Here is a 26,738-nt window from a genome sequence, read left to right as displayed (position 1 = left end):
ATGTGTCATATGATAGGAATCTCTTATTGATGCACCTAATTTGTATGCCTGGTAAGTGAGTGAGATATGTCTCCCTGCTCAATTTAGGTGTTCATATGAATGTAAATGTGACCACTCCCAAGGACATGATGAAAACATAACAGTTTGTCACATAAGCTGCAACAAATGAACGCAACAGTTTCACAACCATATAGTTTCTCTGTGCGTAGTCAAAACATATATTTTTAACATTTTTGAAGCTGCGTTCCATTTTGGAATCCTTTTTTTGTAACATAGTTCACACCCGCTTTTTGTTGCTTTCATTTTTGTGAGATGTCTATATGGTACCTTGCCTGCTCTCACTATTCATCATTATGACAGTAACGTATTCTTACCACATGACTCATGTTCTATAACCAATGTATAGTATGACAACTGCCAGTATTGCAGAAAGAGAACATACATTCATAACATTGTCAAATAAAAATAAAAAAAATAAATAAATAAAATAATGGCACAAGTGAGTTTTAAACACAGCTCGCCCACTTGGTAGTCCAATACCGTGACCGCATCCCATGACACCGTTGCTATTTCAGGCTGCTCTTCATTGCAGTCCTTGGTCTTGGAAAGTTTGTTGTCTCTATCTTGCCCCTTTTTTCCATAGTTCAGCACACCTCCTTCCTGTTTTCATGCTTGATCAATTTTTGAAGAGCTATCCACTGGGCCCTCTTACCACTAAATCTGAGGAGGTTGGGATGGGGAGGTTACTTCGTGAGAATGATGGATGAGGTGCAGACAGACAGATTCCATATTTCTAGATTTCCGGAAAGCATTTGACACAATACCCCATTGCAGGCTGTTAATGAAGGTACGAGCATATGGAATAAGTTCACAGATACGCGAGTGGCTTGACGACTTCTTTAATAATAGAACCCAGTATGTTGTCCTCAACGGCAAGTGTTCATCAGAAACAAGTGTGATGAATGACAACTAGCCCTGAATATGGAAAAACGTAAGTCAATGCAGATGAGTACGAAGATCAAAGCTGTAATGTTCAGATACAGTACTGCTAGTGTCCTGCTTGATACAGTCCAGTCCTTTAAACATCTGAGCATAACGTTGCAAGCATTGTGAGGTTTAAGAAGCACGTGAGAACTGTGCTAGGGAAGGCAAATGGTTGACTTCAGTTTATTGGGAGAATTTTAGGAAAGTGTGGTTCACCTGTAAAGGAGATTGCATATAGGATGCTGATGCGACCTATTCTTGAGTACTGATAGTGTGTTTGGGATCCGTACCAGGTCGGATTGAAGGAAGACATCAAAGCAATTCAGAGGAGGGCTGCTTGATTTGTTACTGGTAGGTTCGAACAACACACAAGTGTTACGGAGATGTTTTTCAACTCAAATGGGAACCCCTAGAGGGAAGGCAACATTCTTTTTGAAAAACACTATTGAGAAAATTTAGAGAACCGGCATTTGAAGCTGATTGCTGAATGATTCTACTGTTGCCAACGTACATTGTGCTTAAGGACCACGAAGATAAGATACGAGAAAATTAGGGCTCATATGGACACATATAGAGAGTTGTTTTTATCTCACTCTGTTGGCGAGTGGAACAGGAAATGAAATGACTAGTTGTGATACAGGATACCCTCCGCCATGCACTGTGTGATGGCTTGCAGAATATCTATGTCGATGTAGAAGAAATTTTTGAAGCATCTTTTGTGAGCTGTACAACAAAATTTCCTAAATTAGAAAAAATTCTACAGAGACAATTTTATAGATAGGAAGATGTGCTTTGGACTACAGAGACGGTGTGAGATCTCTGATCCACTTTTAAGAAAAAATTACAGGAATTGGATAGATGCTCAATTTGGGTAGCAACAAGTGATTGAAAATTTCTCAGGCAAATGCTTGACCGTTATCCAACAAGCATTTTGCATGTGCAAAAGGGAAAATTATATAAAAGTCAGAACAAGCAGGTCTGGTTTAAGACCCAAGAGATGCCAAGCTGAGAGGGCTGCCAGAGGTGCCACAACTGTGAGTTTTCTGTACAATATGTACCATCTACATCTAAATCTACACGATTACTCTGCAATTCACATTCAAGTGCTTAGCAGAGGGTTCATCGAACCACAATCATACTATCTCTCTACCATTCCACTCCCGAACAGCGCGCGGGAAAAACAAACACCTAAACCTTTCTGTTCGAGCTCTGATTTCTCTTATTTTATTTTGATGATCATTCCTACCTATGTAGGTTGGGCTCAACAAAATATTTTCGCATTCGGAAGAGAAAGTTGGTGACTGAAATTTCGTAACTAGATCTCGCCGTGATGAAAAACGTCTTTGCTTTAATGACTTCCATCCCAACTCGCGTATCATATCTGCCACTCTCTCTCCCCTATTACGTGATAATACAAAACGAGCTCCCCTTTTTTGCACCCTTTCGATGTCCTCCGTCAAGCCCACCTGGTAAGGATCCCACACCGCGGAGTAATATTCTAACAGAGGACGAACGAGTGTAGTGTGAGCTATCTCTTTAGTGGACTTGTTGCATCTTCTAAGTGTCCTGCCAATGAAATGCAACCTTTGGCTCGCCTTCCCCACAATATTATCTATGTGGTCTTTCCAACTGAAATTGTTCGTAATTTTAACACCCAGGTAATTAGTTGAATTGACAGTCTTCAGAATTTTACTATTTATCGAGTAATCGAATTCCAACGGATTTCTTTTGGAACTCATGTGGATCACCTCACACTTTTCGTTATTTAGCGTCAACTGCCACCTGCCACACCATACAGCAATCTTTTCTAAATCGTTTTGCACCTGATACTGGTCTTCGGATGACCTTACTAGACGGTAAATTACAGCATCATCTGCGAACAACCTAGGAGAACTGCTCAGATTGTCACCCAGGTCATTTATATAGATCAGGAACAGCAGAGGTCCCAGGACACTTCCCTGGGGAACACCTGATATCACTTTAGTTTTACTCGATGATTTGCCATCTATTACTATGAACTGCGACCTTCCTAACAGGAAATCACGAATCCAGTCGCACAACTGAGATGATACCCCATAGGCCCGCAGCTTGATTAAAAGTCGCTTGTGAGGAACAGTGTCAAAAGCTTTCCGGAAATCTAGAAATACGGAATCAACTTGAGATCCCCTGTCGATAGCGGCCATTAGTAGTAGAGGCCAGCTGAAGTGCTAAGCAGAAAGGGGTGCCCGAAGGCAAGGCTTGTAAACCCTGTGTATCACAATTAGTAGTGAAAACTGACTTGGGTGAAAGTGTACAAGGGAAAGGGGCGGGCGGAAGGAGTAGGGCACTACATGACAAGTCTCTTGTGTAGGAAAATGTTCTTGAATCAGCTGGGAAGAATCCAAGATCTTGTGTTACTTGCATTCTATGCAAAATACTGAAATATTATAATGAAAGTCATTGAAATTTCCAGACATATGCACATTGTGACAGAAATTAATAATGCACGTACCAGAATTAAAGCTCTATGAGATTTTGTAAAATGATAGACAGGACAAACAGTCATTTCAGGGCACAACGTGATGTAGTCGAAGCCCACTTTCTAATAATTATACTCTTAAGACCTGAAAGGACCACACTTATGAAATATCAATTAAAACTGAAATTCGTCTGCATTAGCAATTTTTAGTTATCACTGTGTGGTACTTGTTACTAGCTCACTAAGAACTTAGGGAAAATAGAACTAGAGATTTGCATGCATGTCTGTTCTTCTTTATAACTATATTTTATACTTACTTATCAAGAATTTTCAGATATTGTTAATGTTAAGTTATTGGCCACAATTTATATGAGGACAATTTATTAATGTTCACTACATTTGAGTGATGTGGACTTCATCACCAAATGGTTACACACCTATCTTTGTCAATGCACCTTTAACATAATAGGACCATTACACTTCATATAAAATGCGTGTATGACTATTAGCGGCTTTTATTTTAAACCCAAATATCAACCAGTTTCAGTCATGGACCATCTTCACGGATAAGAGTTTTATGCCGCCACATTACATTTGTCATTACTTAAATAATGTGTAGAGCATGTCAAGAGCAGATCTTCTCCTCAGTACCACATTGTAGACACTTGGTATGTTTGCTTTTAGAAGTCCAGTGTCATATACTGATATTCATGACATGCTTCACGCATCATTTAAGTAACGACAAATGTAATGTGGTGGCTTAAACCATTTTAATCCTTATCTGTGAAGATGGTCCATGATTGAAACTGGTTGATATTTGTGTTTAAAATAAACATAGCTGATGGTCAAACATGCATTTCATACATTATTTGACAATTGTTGATAGTCACTTTCCAAAAATGTTTAAAAACGTTACACTTTGTCAGAGAATTTGTAGAAATATTATCATGTTCAAATTTTATGAATGATTAATGCCCATTGCACTTATTTGCCTAGTTCTGCCTCAACTCTTCCCACAGCAGACCGGGACTAGTTCTGACAACCTTTCAGCGGCACAGTTTCTCACATCGTTGAGGCAGCAAGATCACTGTTCTCCGTTTTGTTGCCAGTAAGTTGTGGCCTCTGACACTATCCAACTGTATTTTTTTGCCTGTCCCTGTTTATTATTACCTTTCTGCTGTGTCACTGGTCTATTCTTTATTTCTCCTTCTGTCAAACAAGGATGGTCCATGCTAAACCCCTCTGGTTGTACTGGTTTTTCTATCTTTCCTTTTCTGTCCAAGATTGAGGCATTGTGCCTCCCTTATTGCAATGTCAGACTAGTGTCCCTCCCTGAAGCTCTGCTGTTTGAAGAAAGCTTTTCTTTTATTTCTCTTGTGCCTAGTTTCTTAGCTTCTTATATTTACTCTGTAGCTTCATCTTTTGAAATTAGCAAGTAAGGTTAAGTCACATGTTCCATTTCATCACTGAATGGGCTATTGGCAGCTCACTGTCGTAAGATACTGTCACCCTTGTTGGAAGTAAAACCTGGGTAATTCAAGCTAGGACCAAGCAGTAGAATTCAAATTACATTAAGCGTGACAATTTTAGAGAGTTTTTATTTAAAAATAGACTCAGAACTTACTGCTTTACATATTTTACTTTTGGATAAAGAATCAATAGTTCTTTGTTTTTGCGAAGAATGACTAATCTTGGCAGTGTAGCCTGCCATTTTCATAGAAGCATAACGTCAGCTACTGTCAGCACATTCTGCTGTTCCATATAGTGCAGTGATAATTCTAATGCTGCCATTCCATCACTATGACACATTTTGTTGGCGCCAAAACGATACTTCTCTGTATTCCACAGCATTGTAGGTCACTTCATACTGATCATATTAGCTCAACCATATTTAGACTTCATTGTTGTCTGCATTTTTGCACCCAGAAAGATGTTGAACAAGACCTAACAACTGTTCATTTCATTTTCTTCTAATAGTGTGTCAGTGTTGCTTTCATTATTTTTATTTTCATTTTTATTATGTTTCTCCAAGGCAACTTCCCAGGAATTCTTTCAGTTTTTTGGATTTTAAATGATTCCAAAAGCCTGCAGTCCAGTAGACAATATCCTTCATATTACTTTTTCTGGGCGGTTTTTGTCAACTGATGCTCATCTTCTGTAGAGTGCAGAAGTTGTTGCAACAACTTACATCAACACAGTTTTTTCAAACATACCAGCGATTCTTGGTCCACTGTTTAGACAAGGCTAGTAGTGTTGGGAAGTAAAAAAAATTGCATAAATGTTTCCACTACAAAGTTCTTCAGCTTCAGGGTGACATCCAGGCGTTGTCTAGAGTAACTATTGTTCTGAGAGGTAATTTTTTGCTTGTTAAATATTGTTTTGTTTCTGCCACAGGCACTTTTTTGATTTTTATACAAAACTGGCACAACCTAAATCTGCATATTTATGAATGTTCTTCATTTGGGAGACTTACAAATTAACAAAAGAGGCAATTTATGATCTCCAGAGGTATTGCAGCAAGCTAAGATTGCTACTCTATCTTTTGATGTTTTAAAACCTGGAGCACAAGCTTCATTTCTAGCTGCCACCATTTTCGTTAGATGCATGCTATAATTAAGAACCACATGTACTTATATAGTACTTTTGGGTATTGTTTACTCTGGATTTTATCCCTAGTTTATTAGACAGTAGTATTCCAATTTTAATATTGTGCTAAGGTCTACAATTCTTTGATGTAGGGTATTGGTCTTCCTTTTGCCAGTCAAGTATTGCACTAAAGGATGTTTAAAAAAATAAAGGGGCGCTATTTTGACAAGTTAACTTCATACAGGACTTTATGTTTGTGCTTAAATCAAAAGTTTGTTACAAACCTTGCTTTTTTCCAGGAAACCAATGTTTTTTTTAATTGTCTCTCACAAAAGATATGAAATCATAGAAATAATAGTCCTTAAAAGATTCTGAAGTCATCCATGTACTGGAATGAGCTCCATAAATTACAGAAAAATTTAAAACACCTTTAAAAACTCCTGGGTTTTTGTATTTGGCAATAATGCAAGGAGTGAACATGTCATCTGAAGCACTTTTCATCTTTACCTGACAAAGCTGACTACGCAAACAATGCCAAAGTAGGCCCACTTCATCGACATTGTAAATCTGAGTAACACTTAAATTATGGTGTTTAACCAAATTACAAAATGTTTCTTTCTATTCTTCAATTGCATTCTGATCTGCTGATTGTACCTCCACACCTACATCAAGCTTCTGAATTAAACGAGGAGGTTTGAATCGATATAGCCAACTGTAAGAAAATACACATTCAGTTTCTGAGAACCCCAAATCATCACAGTACTTTTTATCTTTTACAATAATCATAAGACCAGTTTTCCTTCAGACCTTCTGGTACAGAACCACTTGTAAAAAATTTCATCCTACTGATCCAGTTTGGGCTTTTTCAAAGTTTCTTGTGATTCAATGCCTTTTACTGTAACTGTGTGTGAGGCAAACTTTTGAAGCTGACCTTCCCCCCTCCCTTTTTTGTTTTTTAAATCCTAGCTTGTTGAAGAACAAACTTCATATTCTTTGATAATCTTATTTTTATTCTCACTTTTCTCAATTCTATTATGATGTCAAGCTTTTGTTGTATTGTAAGCATAATATGTTATATTTCACTTCCACTTCGTTTTCAGAGGTGCTTGGGTGACAAAGTGTTCCCACAACAATAGCTCTACTGTAATTGTGATACAGAACAACTTTAGAACACCACTTTTTAGTCACAGTAGACAATTAAGAGCATGGCAGCAGCTGTCTGACAGGGCTGAAACAATCATTTGCACTACATGGCTTGAAACTGTTGACCACTGACGAGCGCAACTGAATTCCAATGAACACACCCGAAATATTCACTATGTATGAAGCAATGCCAGATTATTGACTGTGCCGGACTGTAGGATGCAGGATTACTGGACTTTGACTGTAATTACGACTCAGTCTTCAGTTTATTACAGTTCACTGGATGTAACAGATCTCTCCCACTTCAAAACATGAGATTTGATTATGAATTATTTGTAGCAATTGTGTAATTTAGCTCCAAAGAAGAGAAGCTTTTATGTTTTCATCAATAAACTTATTATTTACCATTGGCCTAAGAATGTATTCTCCACAATTCTAACCCCGATGTAAGTCATAACAATTGGTGATGAGGATAAAAAATTTGTTACGGTTCATCCCAGTCTTCAGCAAAGGCTTCAAGTACCTCGTTCTCACATTTTGCAATCAAGATCAACATTTGTTTGGGTTTGTCCCAGCCCTTGGTGCTGGCTTCCAGTGTTTCGCTCCATTAACTGGTGACAAGGAAAACAGTTTTGTGTTTTGTTCCATCTTTGACAACGTTTAGTCCTATTGTTGGTGACAGCTTTGAGAATTTCAACTTTTGTCCCATTGTTGGCAATGACTTCAAAAATTTCAAGTTGCGTTCCACCACTGGTGACAGTTTTGAGGATTTCAAGTTTCATTCCACCACTGCCGACAGCTTCACGGATTTCACGGTCTCATCCCTGTCTTAGGTGATGGTTTGTGAATCTCTTGTCCAACATCATTAGCGAGAGGGTTTTTTGCAAACCTGGGTGCTATTCCCAGGTAGATTGGGCCTGTCAGCTAGCTTTTCCCTCAACTAGGTGTGCTAACTTCCAGTTTTCTTTGCAGTATGTTTATCACTGACTCTGACATCGCTCCCTACATTCTATCTCCATTGCATGACATGCAGCAAACACAGTATCGCATACAAAAGGCACTGAGGTTGGAGACAATATCTGGCATCACTGCAGCTTCAAAGCAACCCAGCTGTCTTTCCCAAGGTGCCTCCATGGTCCTTGGGCTCTGGATGAGTCCACCACAGCGAGCCTCTTCTGGCTCAGCACCAGCTCTGTAGAACCTTCAGCATGCATGGACCTTCCAGCAACAGCTGCCTTTGGGCCATTATCTTCAATTCTGTCAGACTCGACGTCCCTTGATAACTTGTCATGTGACCCCAGCAGTCAACCCCATTTTCCCCAAGATCCAAATTTATCCCTCATTTCCTGCACTTTATGTGCTCAGCTGCACGCTAAGTCATTAGAGACATCGCTATTGACATGGCAGAACTTCTTGCTACTTCTCCTTCCTTGTCACATTCCCTACCCCAAGTGTTCCTGCACTCATAAATGGCCCCCGGATGCAACATTACTACCTTTCCAGTGCTCTTGTAATGCTTACAGGCCCTCCAGGTGAAATAGTCCTATTTCAGAAGTACTCCTGCACTCATAGACACCCTCCGGGCACACCATTTTTACTTTTGAAGTGCGCTCACACTCAAATCCCCCCCCCCCCCCCAGGCACAATGTTAGTATCATATTATTTCCCCCGCAGTCTCGCACCTACCTCCAACCTCCAGGCACCACTTCAACATATCTGCCACCTCAGCATTGTTTACAACGTAGCTACCTGTGGCTACAGTGAAAGGCTTACAATGAACAAATAGAGCAATATTATGAGAAGGAAAGATGATACTCACCATATGGCGGAAATGCCGGGTCGCAAATATGCATAACAAAAAGACTCTCACAATTAAAGCTTATGGCCATTGGCCTTATAACATTGTTACATTCCGTCTTGAATTTTCCACTGTTTGAAGCAGACAGTTCACAAAATGCTCGATACATTCTCTCAATTTCATTCTCATGTTACCCCAAATTAGTTTCCAAAATCATTCTGAACTCATATCTTGTCTAGGCAGTGTGTGCGTTTAGGAAAGCTTTGTGTGATTACTTTCATAAAACTGTATCTAAGAGGATGTGACTTACCAAACGAAAGCACTGGCAGGTCGACAGACACACAAACAAACACAAACATACACACAAAATTCCAGCTTTCGCAACAAACTGTTGCCTCATCAGGGAAGAGGGAAGGAGAGGGAAAGACGAAAGGATGTGGGTTTTAAGGGAGAGGGTAAGGAGTCATTCCAATCCCGGGAGCGGAAAGACTTACCTTAGGGGCAAAAAAGGACGGGTATAGACTCGCACACACACACATATCCATCCACACATATACAGACACAAGCAGACATATTTAAAGACAAAGAGTTTGGGCAGAGATGTCAGTTGAGGCGGAAGTGCAGAGGCAAAGATGTTGTTGAATGACAGGTGAGGTATGAGTGGTGGCAACTTGAAATTAGCGGAGATTGAGGCCTGGTGGGTAATGGGAAGAGAGGATATACTGAAGGCAAGTTCCCATCTCCGGAGTTCGGATAGGTTGGTGTTGGTGAAAAGTATCCAGATAACCCGGACGGTGTAACACTGTGCCAAGATGTGCTGGCCATGCACCAAGGCATGTTTAGCCACAGGGTGACCCTCATTACCAACAAACACTGTCTGCCTGTGTCCATTCATGCGAATGGACAGTTTGTTGCTGGTCATTCCCACATAGAATGCTTCACAGTGTAGGCAGGTCAGTGGGTAAATCACGTGGGTGCTTTCACACATGGCTCTGCCTTTGATCGTGTACACCTTCCGGGTTACAGGACTGGAGTAGGTGGTGGTGGGAGGGTGCATGGGACAGGTTTTATATTTTTCCCATGTGGAATGTTTCCCTCTATTATATTACTTTCATAAAACTGGTCACATAGCTTAAGCTTAGCATGGGAAAAATACAAAGACTGGAGATTATAGAGGTTTTACAAGTTCAGGTGATTAATTTTCCACTCAATATATGCCTGGAAGCCAACATTTTAGGGAATGAAATCAAATTTCAGTTAGATATGATAGCAGTAGTAATCCTTATCAATGGATGCAGGTAGTATCAGTTAGGAATACCATCACTATCATTGTATAGCACAAATCATGGACTGATATAATTCAATACTAAACAAGTCCCAACCATAAGCAAGTTTAAATTTATTGTTGTTACTCTTACAAGAGTAACAAACATTTTCAGACACAATATTTTATAGATTTCCCTTTCCATGCAATATACGGGCGATAGGTTGGTATCCGATCACTGCCCGCAGCGTCTCATGGCTTTGCTCGTCATTGGGGCTCAATTCAAAGAGGGACTCATCACTGATGACAATTCTACTCCATTCAATGAGATTTCAGACTGAAGATACGTCTGGAGACACCCTGGACAGCGATAGGATACCAACCTGTCGCCCACTATACAGTGTGACAACCGGGACTGACAGTCTGGGGCGTTTTGTTGCCCTTCACAGGAAGCTATCCTGCGCACAACAAAATAATGCCTGTGCGTATACAGCAAGCATTTCTACTGCTTGTGTTTGTGCTTGCCAAATACTACACTTGGCCAGTAAGGTCACCTGATCTCTTCCCAACTGACAACAATGTTTGGAGCATTATGGGCAGGGCTCTCTAACCAGCTCAGAATTTTGATGATCTAACATGCCAATTCAATAGAATCTGGCATAGATATTCCTCAATTGGACATCCTGCAACTAGATCAATCACTATCAAGCTGAATAATTGTTTGCATACAGGCAAGTGGTGGGCCAGCGCATTACTGACTTGCTCAATTTGTGAAGCTATTTCTCTTGAATACATCATCCAATCTTTCTGAAATTGTAATCACTTGTTTGTCTGTACATGTACATCTTGACTACCTGTTTCTGTCCCTTTTAGATTATTCTTGAGCAGTATTTTTTCCGTTCTGGACTGTATTACAAATGCCTACCTAGGAACAGGTGTGTATTTTGCGCTACCCCTGCCACGATACAAGGCGATAAAATACTGCTCGTCTGATAGCAAAATATTTATATTTAAATAGTTATGTTTTATTTCTACAGATCACTGATACCTAATACCAAATGGTAAAAAGTTTAGTTGAACACAATACAAACTTTTTATATATAAAAACAAAGATGAGGTGACTTACCGAACGAAAGCGCTGGCAGGTCGATAGACACACAAACAAACACAAACATACACACAAAATTCAAGCTTTCGCAACAAGCTGTTGCCTCATCAGGAAAGAGGGAAGGAGAGGGGAAGACGAAAGGAAGTGGGTTTTAAGGGAGAGGGAAAGGAGTCATTCCAATCCCGGGAGCGGAAAGACTTACCTTAGGGGGAAAAAAGGACAGGTATACACTCGCACACACGCACATATCCATCCACACGTACAGACACAAGCAGACATATTTAAAGATAACAATATAAACTTTCTGTTACAAAAGGTGGATAAAATAATTGGTATCTACATGATAAACATAATACAGAGAATTATTGTTACCAGCTAAAACTAAGAATTAGAATGAAGATATCCTTGCCATTTTCCACAGATTGATTACAATATAGACAAAGGGAAATCTAGCTTTTGTATTCTGTGTTAAATATTGCTATGTTACAAAAATAAACCACAAGCACATATCAATAATGTTTTAGCATTTGAAGAAATATCTTCCTCATGTTTCAGTAATAACTTTTAAAGTTCAGCTTATGCTTATTTCTACTTACCAGTGCTTTAAAATGCTTCATTAGCATTGCTCCAATACTCTTCAGTTTTGTATGGTAGGAGTGAAAATTCACATGTCTCACAATCTCCTTAGGCTCATCTGTTTCAAACTCACAAAGAGCCCACAAGCACACAAAAACCTCTGAAATAAACACGCATTATTCATTAAGATATATCCGATTCACTCGAGGGTTCGAAGATTTGGAAGATACTGCCAAAATGAAAAACTATGTTTTAATAACTGCTTTCTCATACTGTATAACAATGAATGTTAACAAACAAAATAAGGAATTAATCAAAAGGAACACTGGAAACAAGTTCATTTCTCTAATGTTTGGCATTAAGCATTAGTTCTTCCATTGCTCATGCTTAGACACTGGGGTGGGGTGGGAATGGGATGGGAGGGGTTTAAAGAGGGGGATGGAAACATGATGGGGAGAGGCAGAAGGAGAGAGGAGTGGGACTATAACAGAAGATTATTCACTTATCTCTGACTTTGGCAGATGGATATTACTGTGCGTATTTTATCAGATCTGCCAAGAAAAAGGTGAAATTAGTACAAGAATTCACAATTTGCTAAAACATAGTAACAAAATTATGAAAAGGATGGGATGCTGAGTTGGCTGCTGTGGCTGAAATGTGGACAGTAACTGCAACTGATGGGAGCAGCAATATGGCGCGAGTGATGGGAGCAAGGAGGTGGGGTGGGGAGGTGGAGGGATAGCAAGGTGGGGGTGGGGGAGGGTGTACTGGTGTAGGTGTAGTTATGAGATTTGGGGAGGGAGGGGGGAGAGGGAGGGAGGGAGGGAGGGAGGGAGGGAGGGAGGGAGGGAGGGAGGGAGGGGGGGAGAGAGAGAGAGAGAGAGAGAGAGAGAGAGAGAGAGAGAGAGAGAGAGAGAGAGAGAGAGAGAAGGGGGAAAAGACTAGTGGGTGCACTGACAAAATAGAAGGCTATCATGTACTGCTCAAGTGGCAGGCAGGAAAGGGAAAGCTGGTGGATCCAGATATCACAGGGTGTGAAACAGTCACTGAAGTGAAGCACATTATGTTGGGCAGCATATTGTGCAACTGTATGGTCCAGTTGTCTCTTGGCCAAGTTGTTATGTCCACACAGGAAGGAGCACTGGGGTTGCAGCTTAGTTTGTAGATCACACATGATAGGATAGGAGATGCCTGTGACCGGACTGGAGTAGGTCATGGTGGAAGGATATATGAGAAATTTCTTGCATCTAATGTATTGCAAGGATATGAGCCACGAAGCAAGCGTTCGGGAGAAGGAGTGGAGTAGGAATGGACAAGGATATTCCATAGGTTTGAAGGGTGACAGAATACAGCTGTGGGAGAGGTGAGTAGCAATCTATTCTTTGCATAATATTAAAAAATGGAAAATCCAGGGGCCATTGGCCTTCATCAACAACACACACACACACACACACACACACACACACACACAAATGTAACTCACCACATGACTGCAGTCTCAGGCAGTGTGCTTTCAGTTGCCCGAGACTGCAGTCGTGCGTGTGCGTGTGTGTGTGTGTGTGTGTGTGTGTGGGGGGGGGGGGGGGGGGGGCAGGCGCGCGCGCACGTTTCTGACGAAGGCCAATGGCCAAAAGCTTTAACTGTGCAAGTCTTTTTGTTGTGCCTATCTGCCACTCACCATCTCCGCTATATGGTGAGTAGTATCTTTGCATAATATTGGTATTCCATCCTGGACTTTCCACTGTTTAAACACATATTTATAAACATAAGAATTAGTGGAACGAAACTATTACTCTGCAGTGGAGTGAGCACTGTTTTTAAACTTCCTGCTTGATAAAAACTGTGAGGGCAAGTTGCAAATTGTGACTGGATAGCTCAATCATAAGGGCAGCATTGCATGGGAAAGGCAAGGTTCCACATTCCTGTCCCAAGTGACATACTGGCTACAGTAGGGTGCAGCAGAAACTTGATGTAGGTCAGTACCAAAAGAGAGTAAGAGGAAGAGAGTCTTGGTGCTAGGTGGCGGTGGTGGTGGTGGTGGTGGTGGTGGTGTTGTTGGTGGTGGTAGTGGTAGTAGTAGTAGTAGTAGTAGTAGTAATCATGGGAGGAGTGTAGGCCAGATGGTGCAGAACAAATTAGGAACGGCTTACGAAGTCACAAGTGTTGTAATGCCAAGTGCTATCTTTAGCCAGGTGAAAGAGAACACAGTTTTGGTAAAGAGGATCAGGCTATTATAGCTAGTGGAGCAGGGAACAGCCTAGCTAAGAACAGTAATTACAGCTTTAGGGGGGTGACCTGGATGAAACAGTGTGTTTTTTGGAGGTCCTGCAGTGCCATGGCCAGGCCTGGGTCAATACTGCTGTGAGCCATCTGAACAGTGAGCTGAGCAGGCTGCTGTTGGCTGAAGCAAAATCTCATTTGAGTGCAATGTCAGTTTCTACATTTGGGAGATGGGATTAGACTAGATATGGCCTACTCTTGAATAACAGAGGGGGCAATTCAAATGAAGTGGTCCAATAAAAATTAAGTTGGTTGCTTGACCATTTCCAAATATTTTAATTTTTTTATATGTGATTACCCTATATAAAAATTTTACCTTTCAGCTTTACTTAATGGCGGCCATTTTCGTTTGTAAGCGCATGACGATGTTTCAGTTTAGAGACATTAGCAAAAATATGAATATCTCTGCACTGGGTTAAGTTACAACATTGCAATTAACATGATTATTTTTAGAAAAGTGTCCTCTACAACATTGTCTATTACACAAAATACCCTAAATTCAAAAATAACCCGTTAAAATGCCCTCCAAAGTTTGGTATCCAAATTTTCAAAAATTCACTTTTTAGGCCCAAAAATAACAAACAAGGAGTGGTTTATGAGAGTCTATTGTTTCCTATAGTTAGATATCATACACTACAAGCCTCATGTAGAGCAAGAACACTTACAAATGTTTCCTTAATTTTTTATGAATTTTTGAAATTTGAAAATTTTCAGTTTTTGTAAAGTTTGGGGTTAGTTATCTCAGGTGGGACATCATATAAGAATATGAATTTTGCACAGTTTGTACACCTATATGATAGCAACGTACTGTAAAAATTTCAATTTTGATATCTGAATGTGAACAAAGATATGAATTTTTGAAAATGAGGAAATAATTCACATTACTCTACAACTGATCTTGTGGTTGTTGCCTATTCATGTATGATATTGGCAGGACATGATTATTATTGAAGTAAGGTACTGAATTATACACAGAAAGTGGAAACATCACTGAAATTAACATTTATATTATTCTGACACACTTAAAATAAATATTTTCAATTAACATCCTTCAAGATGTGACTGTTCCTAAACCTGGTCGTGAGTGTTAGGAACACTTACTTCTTCAGACAGCTTCTGTGAGTAAGACCTCCCAGTTGCAGTGTAAGTTTAAGCACTGAAAGTTTCCTTAAATCATTTTTCATTGGTATCCAAACTTTGTCACTAGTAGATTTCTTGAATGATGTTCTTGGGCCAGCAGGGTGGTAAAAATACACAAAAACATCATTGTTTTCCAAACTTATTCTTTCAACCTCTGCAAGCCACCACTGTCCATCATAAACACATGCCACTATGCCATTCAACATTAAAGACAGAGATGTAATTATACATTTCGGTTTCTGATGTTACATAGCATCGAACTAAGTTTTCTGCAATGCCAAGGAATTTGTGGAAATGCCTTGTTTCTTTTATTGCTACACAGTTTTAAAATCTACAGAACCACTTCTTTCTTGATCAGAAAATAGGTACTGCCTTTAATAATATCCTTGCGAAAGACATACATGACCTGTACTGTGAGAATTTGGTCTGTGATTGGTCTCTGTAGGCTGGCTCTACTTACTTCATGTTTTGTTGTACCTCCTACTCGCATCACATGCATTTTTACCATGGCAAGATGCAAAAAACTGCCATTCAGCCTACAACCCAAAGTCTACTTTGTAGTTGCACAGATTTGAAAAATTATTTTTGTTCTTATACTGACTACCATTTCCACCTGAAATGTATATCAGCTTCTCAACAATGGGAAAATTTTCTTTTATGTAATTTATTACATACTTTTGAAACACATGTACAGCCAAAGTGTTGTGCTCCAAGTAGTCTCTTACAATGCAAATTGAAGAACTGCAAACTTCATCTGTCTCATTTTTAAAGTAGAGAATAAATGGATGCACTGTTGCCTGGTCATTGACCCAGTGGTACCCTTGTACTCCTAAGGAAATGCAGTCCAAAAACAAAGGAAGTAGGTTACCGTACACTTGTCCGCCCACTGATAGAATACTGCTCACCAATGTGGGGTCTGTACCAGATAGGGTTGATAGAAGAGAGAGAGAAGATCCAACGTAGAGCAGCACGCTTCATTACAGGATCATTTAGTAATCGTGAAAGCATTACGGAGACGATAGAAAACTCCAGTGGAAGCCTCTGCAAGAGCGAAGTTCAGTAGCTCGGTACGAGCTTTTGTTGAAGTTTCGAGAACATACCTTCACCAAGGAGTCAAGCAGTATATTGCTCCCTCCTACGTATATATCAAGAAGAAACCATGAGGATAAAATCAGAGAGATTAGAGCCCACACAGAGGCATACCGACAATCTTCATGAACAATATGATACACAGAGGCGTACCGACAATCTTCATGAACAATATGAGACTGGAACAGAAGGGAGAACCGATAGAGGTACTCAAGGTACCCTCCGCCACACACCGTCAGGCGGTTTGCGGAGTATGGATGTAGATGTAGATGTAGATATTGCATCCTGAATCACAAATGCAAAATTTTCTACAAAATCAGCTAGCACTATGCATTGTTTCGTGAAGTTGTGCTTTTTTGCCCTTCAAAAACTAACTTTGGATTTTAGAAACATAGCGGTGACTTTTGAGTTTTTGTAAGTTATCAATTAAAGATTCCAAGTACTCTTCCTGAGATTTAACCACTGTTATCATTTCTAACCTGTCACCTGTGACCCACTGTTTGAAGGTAATACCGTCTGGCATTTCCTCGTCAAATTTGTGAAACAATTCAACAATGTTTTCCTTACCAGGGATTTATTACACAAACTCATCATGCAGTCATGACGGTTAGTGTCACAGACCTTTAAATCTAGCAACTCTTTGTAGTTAAGACCGCGGAGTTTAGTACATGCAATCATCAGTTTGACATTTTGATGATATAAACAAACACATACGGAGTGCGTCCCTGAGGATCCAGCCAAATACACAACTTATGGCGCAGGTCACAAAATTCTGACCTTCCAATTTTGTATTCAGAATGAGAATTTTTGAAAGCTACATAAAGTTCATCAAATTTGACAGCACTATTTGTTTCTGCTTTGTTCCTTTAACTCCATTTCCAACAACTCTTTTGCTATCTTTCGAACCTGGGCACATTCTACTGTATTCATCATCTTCTGAAAACTGCTGGATCTTTTTAACTGTCTTCACTTACACCTACTCCTTTCTTCTTTCCTAAAACTGGAAGAATGCCTTGCTCTTTCACCAATTTTTGGGTCAGTTTAACCAAACAATGAGAAACTATTTTTTCCCTTGACCACGAGTTAGGGAGCAAACTTAAAATTTTAACTTTTTCCTCTTGAGATGTCGCTGAACATTTAATTCTCTATTAAGTTCAAATATTCAGTGTCAGATGATGGTAGTGGTAGGTTTTCTTCTTTCTTCTTCTTTAGAAATGATGTTGGTATCTGTATTATTAAAGCATGATTCCAAGTCTTTTCGAATTAGGTCTGAAATTTATTGTACCTTATTTTCAATAGCTGCTTTTCTTTTTCTGCTACTTAATTTTATTATTTACAAAGCGGGAGATACGTCTAACTCAGAACAAGCAAAATCCAATATGCTACAAGCTTCCTCATTAGGAATATAAATGTCATTAACAAGGTTACATGATTCTGGTTCTCGATTCACAACAAATATTTCTGAGTAACAATTTAGGCACAGGGAATTTCCAGGAATCACATTTAAGTTTCACAGAATATATTTCTTCTCATGACACTCACACACTGATGTTACACAATAACTTACTCGAAATTTAAACAAAGTTTGTCTAACTTAATCAAAGTCATTGACATTTTTCGTTTTCTGAACTGCAAACTGTTTTGTGACACACTTCAATTGCTATCTGTCCAACAGAGCACTGTTCATCCATGTTATTGCATCCCAGTTAATCTCTCAAAATTAATTACAAATTACACACAGAACAAAGCACGTAACACATTCTACACTATCAATGAATTATGTACATCCACTCTAACAGAGGTCTCAGAACAGACTGACTACAACTATGCCACACCTAGCAATAATGTGCTACTTTATTGATAATAAACCTAAATGTAAATGGGCATTTTTATTACCACAGAACAAAACCGAAAGCTCCTATTGTTTAATATTGCATTATTAAAATGTTGTTGTTGTTGTGGTCTTCAGTCCTGAGACTGGTTTGATGCAGCTCTCCATGCTACTCTATCCTGTGCAAGCTGCTTCATCTCCCAGTACCTACTGCAACATACATCCTTCTGAATCTGCTTAGTGTATTCATCTCTTGGTCTCCCTCTACGATTTTTACCCTCCACGCTGCCCTCCAATGCTAAATTTGTGATCCCTTGATGCCTCAAAACATGTCCTACCAACCGATCCCTTCTTCTAGTCAAGTTGTGCCACAAACTTCGCTTCTTCCCAATCCTATTCAATATCTCCTCATTAGTTACGTGATCTACCCACCTTATCTTCAGCATTCTTCTATAGCACCCATTTCAAAAGCTTCTATTCTCTTCTTGTCCATACTAGTTATCGTCCATGTTTCACTTCCATACATGGCTACACTCCATACAAATACTTTCAGAAACGACTTCCTGACACTTAAATCTATACTCGATGTTAACAAATTTCTCTTCTTCAGAAACGATTTCCTTGCCATTGCCAGTCTACATTTCATATCTACATCTACATCTACATTGATACTCCGCAAGCCACCCAACGGTGTGTGGCGGAGGGCACTTTACGTGCCACTGTCATTACCTCCCTTTCCTGTTCCAGTCGCGTATGGTTCGCGGGAAGAACGACTGTCTGAAAGCCTCCGTGCGCGCTCTAATCTCTCTAATTTTACATTCGTGATCTCCTCGGGAAGTATAAGTAGGGGGAAGCAATATATTCGATACCTCATCCAGAAACGCACCCTCTCGAAACCTGGCGAGCAAGCTACACCGCGATGCAGAGCGCCTCTCTTGCAGAGTCTGCCACTTGAGTTTATTAAACATCTCCGTAACGCTATCACGGTTACCAAATAACCCAGTGACGAAACGCGCCGCTCTTCTTTGGATCTTCTCTATCTCCTCCGTCAACCCGACCTGGTACGGATCCCACACTGATGAGCAATACTCAAGTATAGGTCGAACGAGCGTTTTGTAAGCCACCTCCTTTGTTGATGGACTACATTTTCTAAGCACTCTCCCAATGAATCTCAACCTGGTACCCGCCTTACCAACAATTAGTTTTATATGATCATTCCACTTCAAATCGTTCCGTACGCATACTCCCAGATATTTTACAGAAGTAACTGCTACCAGTGTTTGTTCCGCTATCATATCCTATCTACTTCGACCATCATCAGTTATTTTACTCCCTAAATAGCAAAACTCCTTTACTACTTTAAGTGTCTCATTTCCTAATTTAATCCCCTCAGCATCAGCCGATTTAATTTGACTACATTCCATAATCCTAGTTTTGCTTTTGTTGATGTTCATCTTTTATCCTCCTTTCAAGACACTGTCCATTCCGTTGAACTGCTCTTACAAGTCCTTTGCTGTCTCTGACGGAATTACAACGTCATCGGCGAACCTCAAAGTTTTTAATTCTTCTCCATGAATTTTAATACCTACTCCGAATTTTTCTTTTGTTTCCTTTACTGCTTGCTCAATATACAGATTGAATAACATCGGGGAGAGGCTACAATCCTGTCTCACTCCCTTCCCAACCACTGCTTCCCTTTCATGCCCCTCCACTCTTTATAACTGCTATCTGGTTTCTGTACAAATTGTAAATAGCCTTTCGCTCCCTGTATTTTACCTCTGCCACCTTTAGAATGTGAAAGAGAGTATTCCAGTCAACATTGTCAAAAGCTTTCTCTAAGTCTACAAATGCTAGAAACGTAGGTTTGCCTTTTCTTAATCTTTTTTCTAAGATAAGTCGAAAGGTTAGTATTGCCTCACGTGTTCCAACATTTCTACGGAATCCAAACTGATCTTCCCCGAGGTCCGCTTCTACCAGTTTTTCCATTTGTCTGTAAAGAATTCGCGTTAGTATTTTGCAGCTGTGACTTATTAAACTGAAAGTTCGGTAATTTTCACATCTGTCAACACCTGCTTTCTTTGGGATTGGAATTATTATATTCTTCTTGAAGTCTGAGGGTATTTCACCTGTCTCATACATCTTGCTCACCAGATGGTAGAGTTTTGTCAGGACTGGCTCTCCCAAGGCCGTCAGTAGTTCTAATGGAATGTTGTCTACTCCCGGGGCCTTGTTTCAACTCAGGTCTTTCAGTGCTCTGTCAAACTCTTCACGCAGGATCGTATCTCCCATTTCATCTTCATCTACATCCTCTTCCATTTCCATAATATTGTCCTCAAGTACATCGCCCTTGTATAGACCCTCTATATACTCCTTTCACCTTTCTGCCTTCCCTTCTTTGCTTAGAACTGGGTTGCCATCTGAGCTCTTGATATTCGTACAAGTGGTTCTCTTCTCTCCAAAGGTCTCTTTAATTTTCCTGTAGGCAGTATCTATCTTACCCCTAGTGAGACAAGCCTCTACATCCTTACATTTGCCCTCTAGCCATCCCTGCTTAGCCATTTTGCACTTCCTGTCGATCTCATTTTTGAGACGTTTGTATTCCTTTTTGCCTGCTTCATTTACTGCATTTTTATATTTTCTCCTTTCATCAATTAAATTCAATATTTCTTCTGTTACCCAAGGATTTCTATTAGCCCTCGTCTTTTTACCTACTTGATCGTCTGCTGCTTTCACTACTTCATCCCTCAGAGCTACCCATTCTTCTTCTACTGTACTTCTTTCCCCCACTACTGTCAATTGTTCCCTTATGCTCTCCCTGAAACTCTCTACAACCTCTCGTTCTTTCAGTTTATCCAGGTCCCATCTTCTTAAATTCCCACCTTTTTGCAGTTTCTTCAGTTTCAATCTGCAGTTCATAACCAAGAGATTGTGGTCAGAATCCACATCTGCCCCTGGAAATGTCTTACAATTTAAAACCTGGTTCCTAAATCTCTGTCTTACCATTATATAATCTATCTGATACCTTTTAGTATCTCCAGGATTCTTCCAGGTATACAACCTTCTTTTATGATTCTTGAACCAAGTGTTAGCTATGATGAAGTTATGCTCTGTGCAAAATTCTACAAGGCGGCTTCCTCTTTCATTTCTTCCCCCCAATCCATATTCACCTACAATGTTTCCTTCTCTCCCTTTTCCTACTGACGAATTCCAGTCACCCATGACTATTAAATTTTCGTCTCCCTTCACTACCTGAATAATTTCTTTTATCTCGTCATACATTTCATCTATTTCTTCATCATCTGCAGAGCTAGTTGGCATATAAACTTGTACTACTGTAGTAGGCATGGGCTTTGTGTCTATCTTGGCCACAATAATGCGTTCACTATGCTGTTTGTAGTAGCTAACCCGCACTCCTATTTTTTTATTCATTATTAAACCTACTCCTGCATTACCTCTATTTGATTTTGTATTTATAACCCTGTAATCACCTGACCAAAAGTCTTGTTCCTCCTGCCACCGAACTTCACTAATTCCCACTATATCTAACTTTAACCTATCCATTTCCCTTTTTAAATTTTCTAACCTACCTGCCCGATTAAGGGATCTGACATTCCACGCTCCGATCCGTAGAACGCCAGTTTTCTTTCTCCTGATAACGACGTCCTCTCGAGTAGTCCCCGCCCGGAGATCCGAATGGGGGACTATTTTACCTCCGGAATATTTTACCCAAGAGGACGTCATCATCATTTAATCATACAGTAAAGCTGCATGTCCTCGGGAAAAACTACGGCTGTAGTTTCCCCTTGCTTTCAGCCGTTCACAGTACCAGCACAGCAAGGCCGTTTTGGTTAATGTTACAGGGCCAGATCAGTCAATCATCCAGACTGTTGCCCCTGCAACTACTGAAAAGGCTGCTGCCCCTCTTCAGGAACCACATGTTTGTCTGGCCTCTCAACAGATACCCCTCCGTTGTGGTTGCACCTACGGTACAGCCATCTGTATCGCTGAGGCACGCAAGCCTCCCCACCAACGGCAAGGTCCATGGTTCATGGGGGGATTATTAAAATACATAAATGAATATTGAGTGATAGTGTTAACTAAATATATGTCAAAATTATAGGCAACAGCCATAAGATCAGTTGTAGAGTAATGTTAATTATTTCCTCATTTTCAAAAATTCATATCTTCGTTCACAGTCAGATATCAAAATTGAAATTTTTACAGTACATTGCTATCATATAGGTGTACAAACTGTGCAAAATTCATATTCTTATATGATGTCCCACCTGAGATAACCAACCCCAAACTTTACAAAAAACGAAAATTTTCAAATTTCAAAAATTCATAAAAAATTAAGGAAACATTTGTTTAAGTGTTCTTGCTCTATATGAGGCTTGTAGTGCATGGTATCTAACTACAGAAAAAAATAGACTCTCATAAATCACTCTCTGTTTGTTATTTTTGGGCCTAAAAAGTGGACTTTTGAACATTTGGATATCAAACTTTGGAGGTCATTTTGACTGGTTGTTTTTGAATTTAGGGTTGTAGAGGACACTTTTCTAAAAACAATCATGTCAATTGCAATGTTGTAACTTAACCCAGGGCAGAGATATTCGAATTTTTGCTAATGTCTCCAGACCCAAAAATCGTTGCACGCCTACAAACAAAAATGGCCGCCACCCAGTAAAGGTGAAAGATAAATTTTTTTAAAAAACTGTTTTGAACTTCTCAAATATAGGGCAATCATATATAAAAAATTAAAATATTTAAAAATGGTCAAGCAACCATCACTGGACCACTTCATATGGATTGACCCAGAAGGAAAGATAGGTTGGCTGAGCTTCTTGCAAATAATATACAGGGGGTGGGGAGGGGGAGGGGGGGAACCACGATCACATATAGCAACATCCCTGTGGTTACTGGTGCCGGAGGGGCACCTTTTTTAGGTTAGAATCAGAATTCAGCACCCTGTTTTGAAACAAGTCAAAGTAACAGATGAGCCCCACAAAATGCACCGAAAAATAAGGTTGACTTATTTCTTCAAGACGTTATCGTAGCCAAGGCAGACACGAAGTGCAAGCCTATTATATTAGCACAAGTTTATGCGCCAACTTGCTCCGCAGATGATGAAGACACTGAAGAAATGTATGATGAGATAAAAGAAATTATTCAGATGGTTAAAAATTACTCTTTGATGGGGGACTGGAATTCGACAGCAGGAAAATGAGAATGAAAGAGGAAGCTGCCTGGTAGAATTTTGCACGCTGCATAATTTAATCACTGCTAACATTTGGTTTAAGAATCATAAAAGAAGGTTGTATGCATGGAAGGTTTCAGATTGATTAATGGTAAGACAGAGATTTAGGACCAGGTTTTATATTGTAAAACATTCCCAGGGGCAGATATAGACTCTGGCCACAAATATTGGTTATGAACTATAGAAATTGGAAAAAGTTACGTAGTTAAGGAGATGGGACCTGGAAAGTTGATAGAACCACTGGTTGCTGAGAGTTTCAGAGGGAGCATGAGGCAACAATTGACTAGAACAGAAGAAAGGAATACAGTAGAAGGCAAATGGAACGCCATCCCACCACACAGACACATGCTGCATTTAGGTCCATGCTACACAGAGTACACTCTCTTGATCTAGAAGGAAACATGCTCAAGAATGTGATAGATACAATAAAGAGCATTGCCATAAGCAATGGCTACACAGACAAAACAATTGACAATTTAACAAATACACAAAAGGAAGACAACAAATGACAACACTATGAAAGAAGAGAAAATATTTGCCAGTATCCCATACCTAAGCCCCATATCACAAAAAATAGCTAACCTTAAAAATAAAAAAAAATAAATAAAAAAATGTAACAGTTTCATTCTCAACTAATAATAAATTAGGAAATTCAGCCATTCATAACATAAAATCAAATACGCGAACATACAACAACAGTGGAGTGTACAAAGTATCATGCCCCAGTTGTCCAGCCTACTATGTAGGGAAAACCGGCAGAAACTTCAAAACCCATTTTCAACAACATGTAAATGCTTTCAGGCTTGCACAACATATGTTGGAGACGAAACAGGTCATCAACAATTTAGAAAACAATTTGGTAGTATCACATAATGAAGCCAATGGTAATACCCTAAATTTGTTAGAACAACTGGAGATATGCCTCCACAAAATAAAAAAAAAAAAAAAAAAACAGAATTGATGTTAAACGAACAAACAGATGTCGCAAGTCACAGCTATTTCAGTAATTTTAAAGATCCGTTCTAAAGTTATTTCCTGCATATGACAATCGTTTAATAATTATATCTTTAGCACTATGAAAAATTCATCTTTGACCACACCATGTACAAAAACACCTGTGAAGTGTTTACAAACATGTGTTTGCGAATGTGCCTCTTGGATGAAGTGATATGCTTGATAACGATAGAGGAAAAATCTTATGCTGTTACTAAAACGTTAAAAACGCTTTTCTTGGATTATCTGGCAAGTTTATACTATTCATCTTTTCCACTATTTCACTCATATTTTCCACATCTGACTTACAAAATTCGTAACCTAACATTAAACCTTTTCGTGACAGGAATACGCATTTCATCTCATTCAAGAGAACAAATGAAGCATATATTAAGACGAATTACACCTGAAGATGGACCCAAAGGGTCCGAAATGCATTGTGTACTGAATAAAATACGAAAAATTGTGACTGAAGGCGTTTTTTAATTCATACCTCAAAACTTAGAAATGTTCAGAATGTAACAGTATGTACAAATTAGATTGCGATGTGAATGTAAAATGACTCATTCCACATCATTATGATCTATCGCTCAAAATGATCCCCAGAACATGCAACAATAACTAACTAACTAACTAACTAACCTGGACACAGTTTTAATCTTGCAGGAAATTTCAAAATAGTACACACTCCAAAATGGAAGCTATGGCTAAACCATTTCTTAGCAATATCCTTTACTCCTTTACTCTGCGAAACATCATCTGTGCAGTTTGGAAAGCAGGAACAAAGTATTTGCAAAATTGAAATTATGGAAGAGTGTTCTGAATTATGCCTGGCTAGGTCAGCCTTTAAGAACACTGATCAGGAAAGCCAAGATTCCGGTTCTAGGCTCAATCTGCCCCACAGTTTTAATCTTCCAGGAATTTATAATAATTATTGCTTTCAAACATTCTCCATGCTCTTTACTTCTGTTACAGAAGGTTCTATACTCTTGGTCAAAAAATTTCAAATATTGATTATATGACAGCACATGAATTAAAAGAATTCTCCCTTCATGGTTAGAAATGCTTTGTATTCATGTATTATTCTCTCTTCCTGACTCTATTCATGTGATGAAAATCCCATAAAAATAATTTGAAAACATGAAATTAACATTGTTTTCCTTGAAATCAGGAGCAAAAAAGTGTTTCCCCACTAAATGCGGCTGATTACCTGACGGTCAGCCTGTATGTTACTGTGTTCACCGTTATGAAAGTATAAAGAGCAGTTCAACACAGCACTCACTGAATCTTAACCCTGCTGTTTGTGGACATAAACACAGTCACCAAATCCCAGCTTCACAGTAAAGTGTTGTCAAGAATAAAAGGACCATGCCAAGACAATATAGCAGAAAGCATGTGATAGCCCTGAAACATGCATTATCACTTGCCTTTCTAACAAAAAAATAATTATTATCTTAATGATCTTTCCTTCATGGGGGAACACAGTCATATAGACATTTTTACAGGAAATGTCCACCATTTGACTGTTAACTGTTCATTTATTTTTCACAATCATGATTTCAGCTTTATAGCCATTCTCAAGGACTTGTTGAAATGTTAAAATGTGTAGTGTTATCATCTTATGGAAGGGAAAACTTTTACTGCAGAACTGCTTCAAGGGGTGGAGGATAGTGCATTTATATCAGAAAAGAAGAACAGTTCACATCAAGATATGACCTCAGTAGAGCAAGTGAAGACAAAAACTTTGAAATATCAGCTATTGATTGTTGGTTGGTTTGGGGAAGGAGACCAGACAGCGTGGTCATCGGTCTCATCGGATTAGGGAAGGATTGGGAAGGAAGTCGGCCGTGCCCTTTCAGAGGAACCATCCCGGCATTTGCCTGGAGTGATTTAGGGAAATCACGGAAAACCTAAATCAGGATGGCCGGACGCGGGATTGAACCGTCGTCCTCCCGAATGCGAGTCCAGTGTCTAACCACTGCGCCACCCCGCTCGGTTCAGCTATTGAATTAACAGGGCTTGATATCACCAAGATATTAATCATTTTATGTGTGTATAGATGTCCCAGTGGTAGTGTGGACACACTTTTCAATAAATTAACAGAAGTTCTACACAGTCTCAAGTACAAAGGGCAACGTAATTCAGTGTGGGGGCATTAACACCAACATTAGTATAATAAATGAATCCAGCAACACCGTCATAAATAGCCTTCAAAGTTTTGGTATGTCCCT

The 26,738-nt window shown here is 39.5% G+C and overlaps 1 protein-coding gene across 1 annotated transcript in view; it reads right to left on the bottom strand.

Annotated features, from left to right (window-relative positions):
• Positions 1-26,738, bottom strand: part of LOC124621783 (histone H4 transcription factor) — a 110,472-nt gene that overhangs the window by 68,407 nt on the left and 15,327 nt on the right. Inside the window, exon 3 of the mRNA XM_047147218.1 lies at positions 11,938-12,077. Coding sequence (XP_047003174.1) covers positions 11,938-12,077 — 140 coding nt within the window. The remainder of the gene's footprint in view (positions 1-11,937; positions 12,078-26,738) is intronic.

Source organism: Schistocerca americana, chromosome 7 (genome assembly GCF_021461395.2).
Source record: "Schistocerca americana isolate TAMUIC-IGC-003095 chromosome 7, iqSchAmer2.1, whole genome shotgun sequence".
Lineage (NCBI taxonomy): Eukaryota > Metazoa > Arthropoda > Insecta > Orthoptera > Acrididae > Schistocerca > Schistocerca americana.
This window is presented reverse-complemented; position numbering and strand designations above follow the sequence as displayed.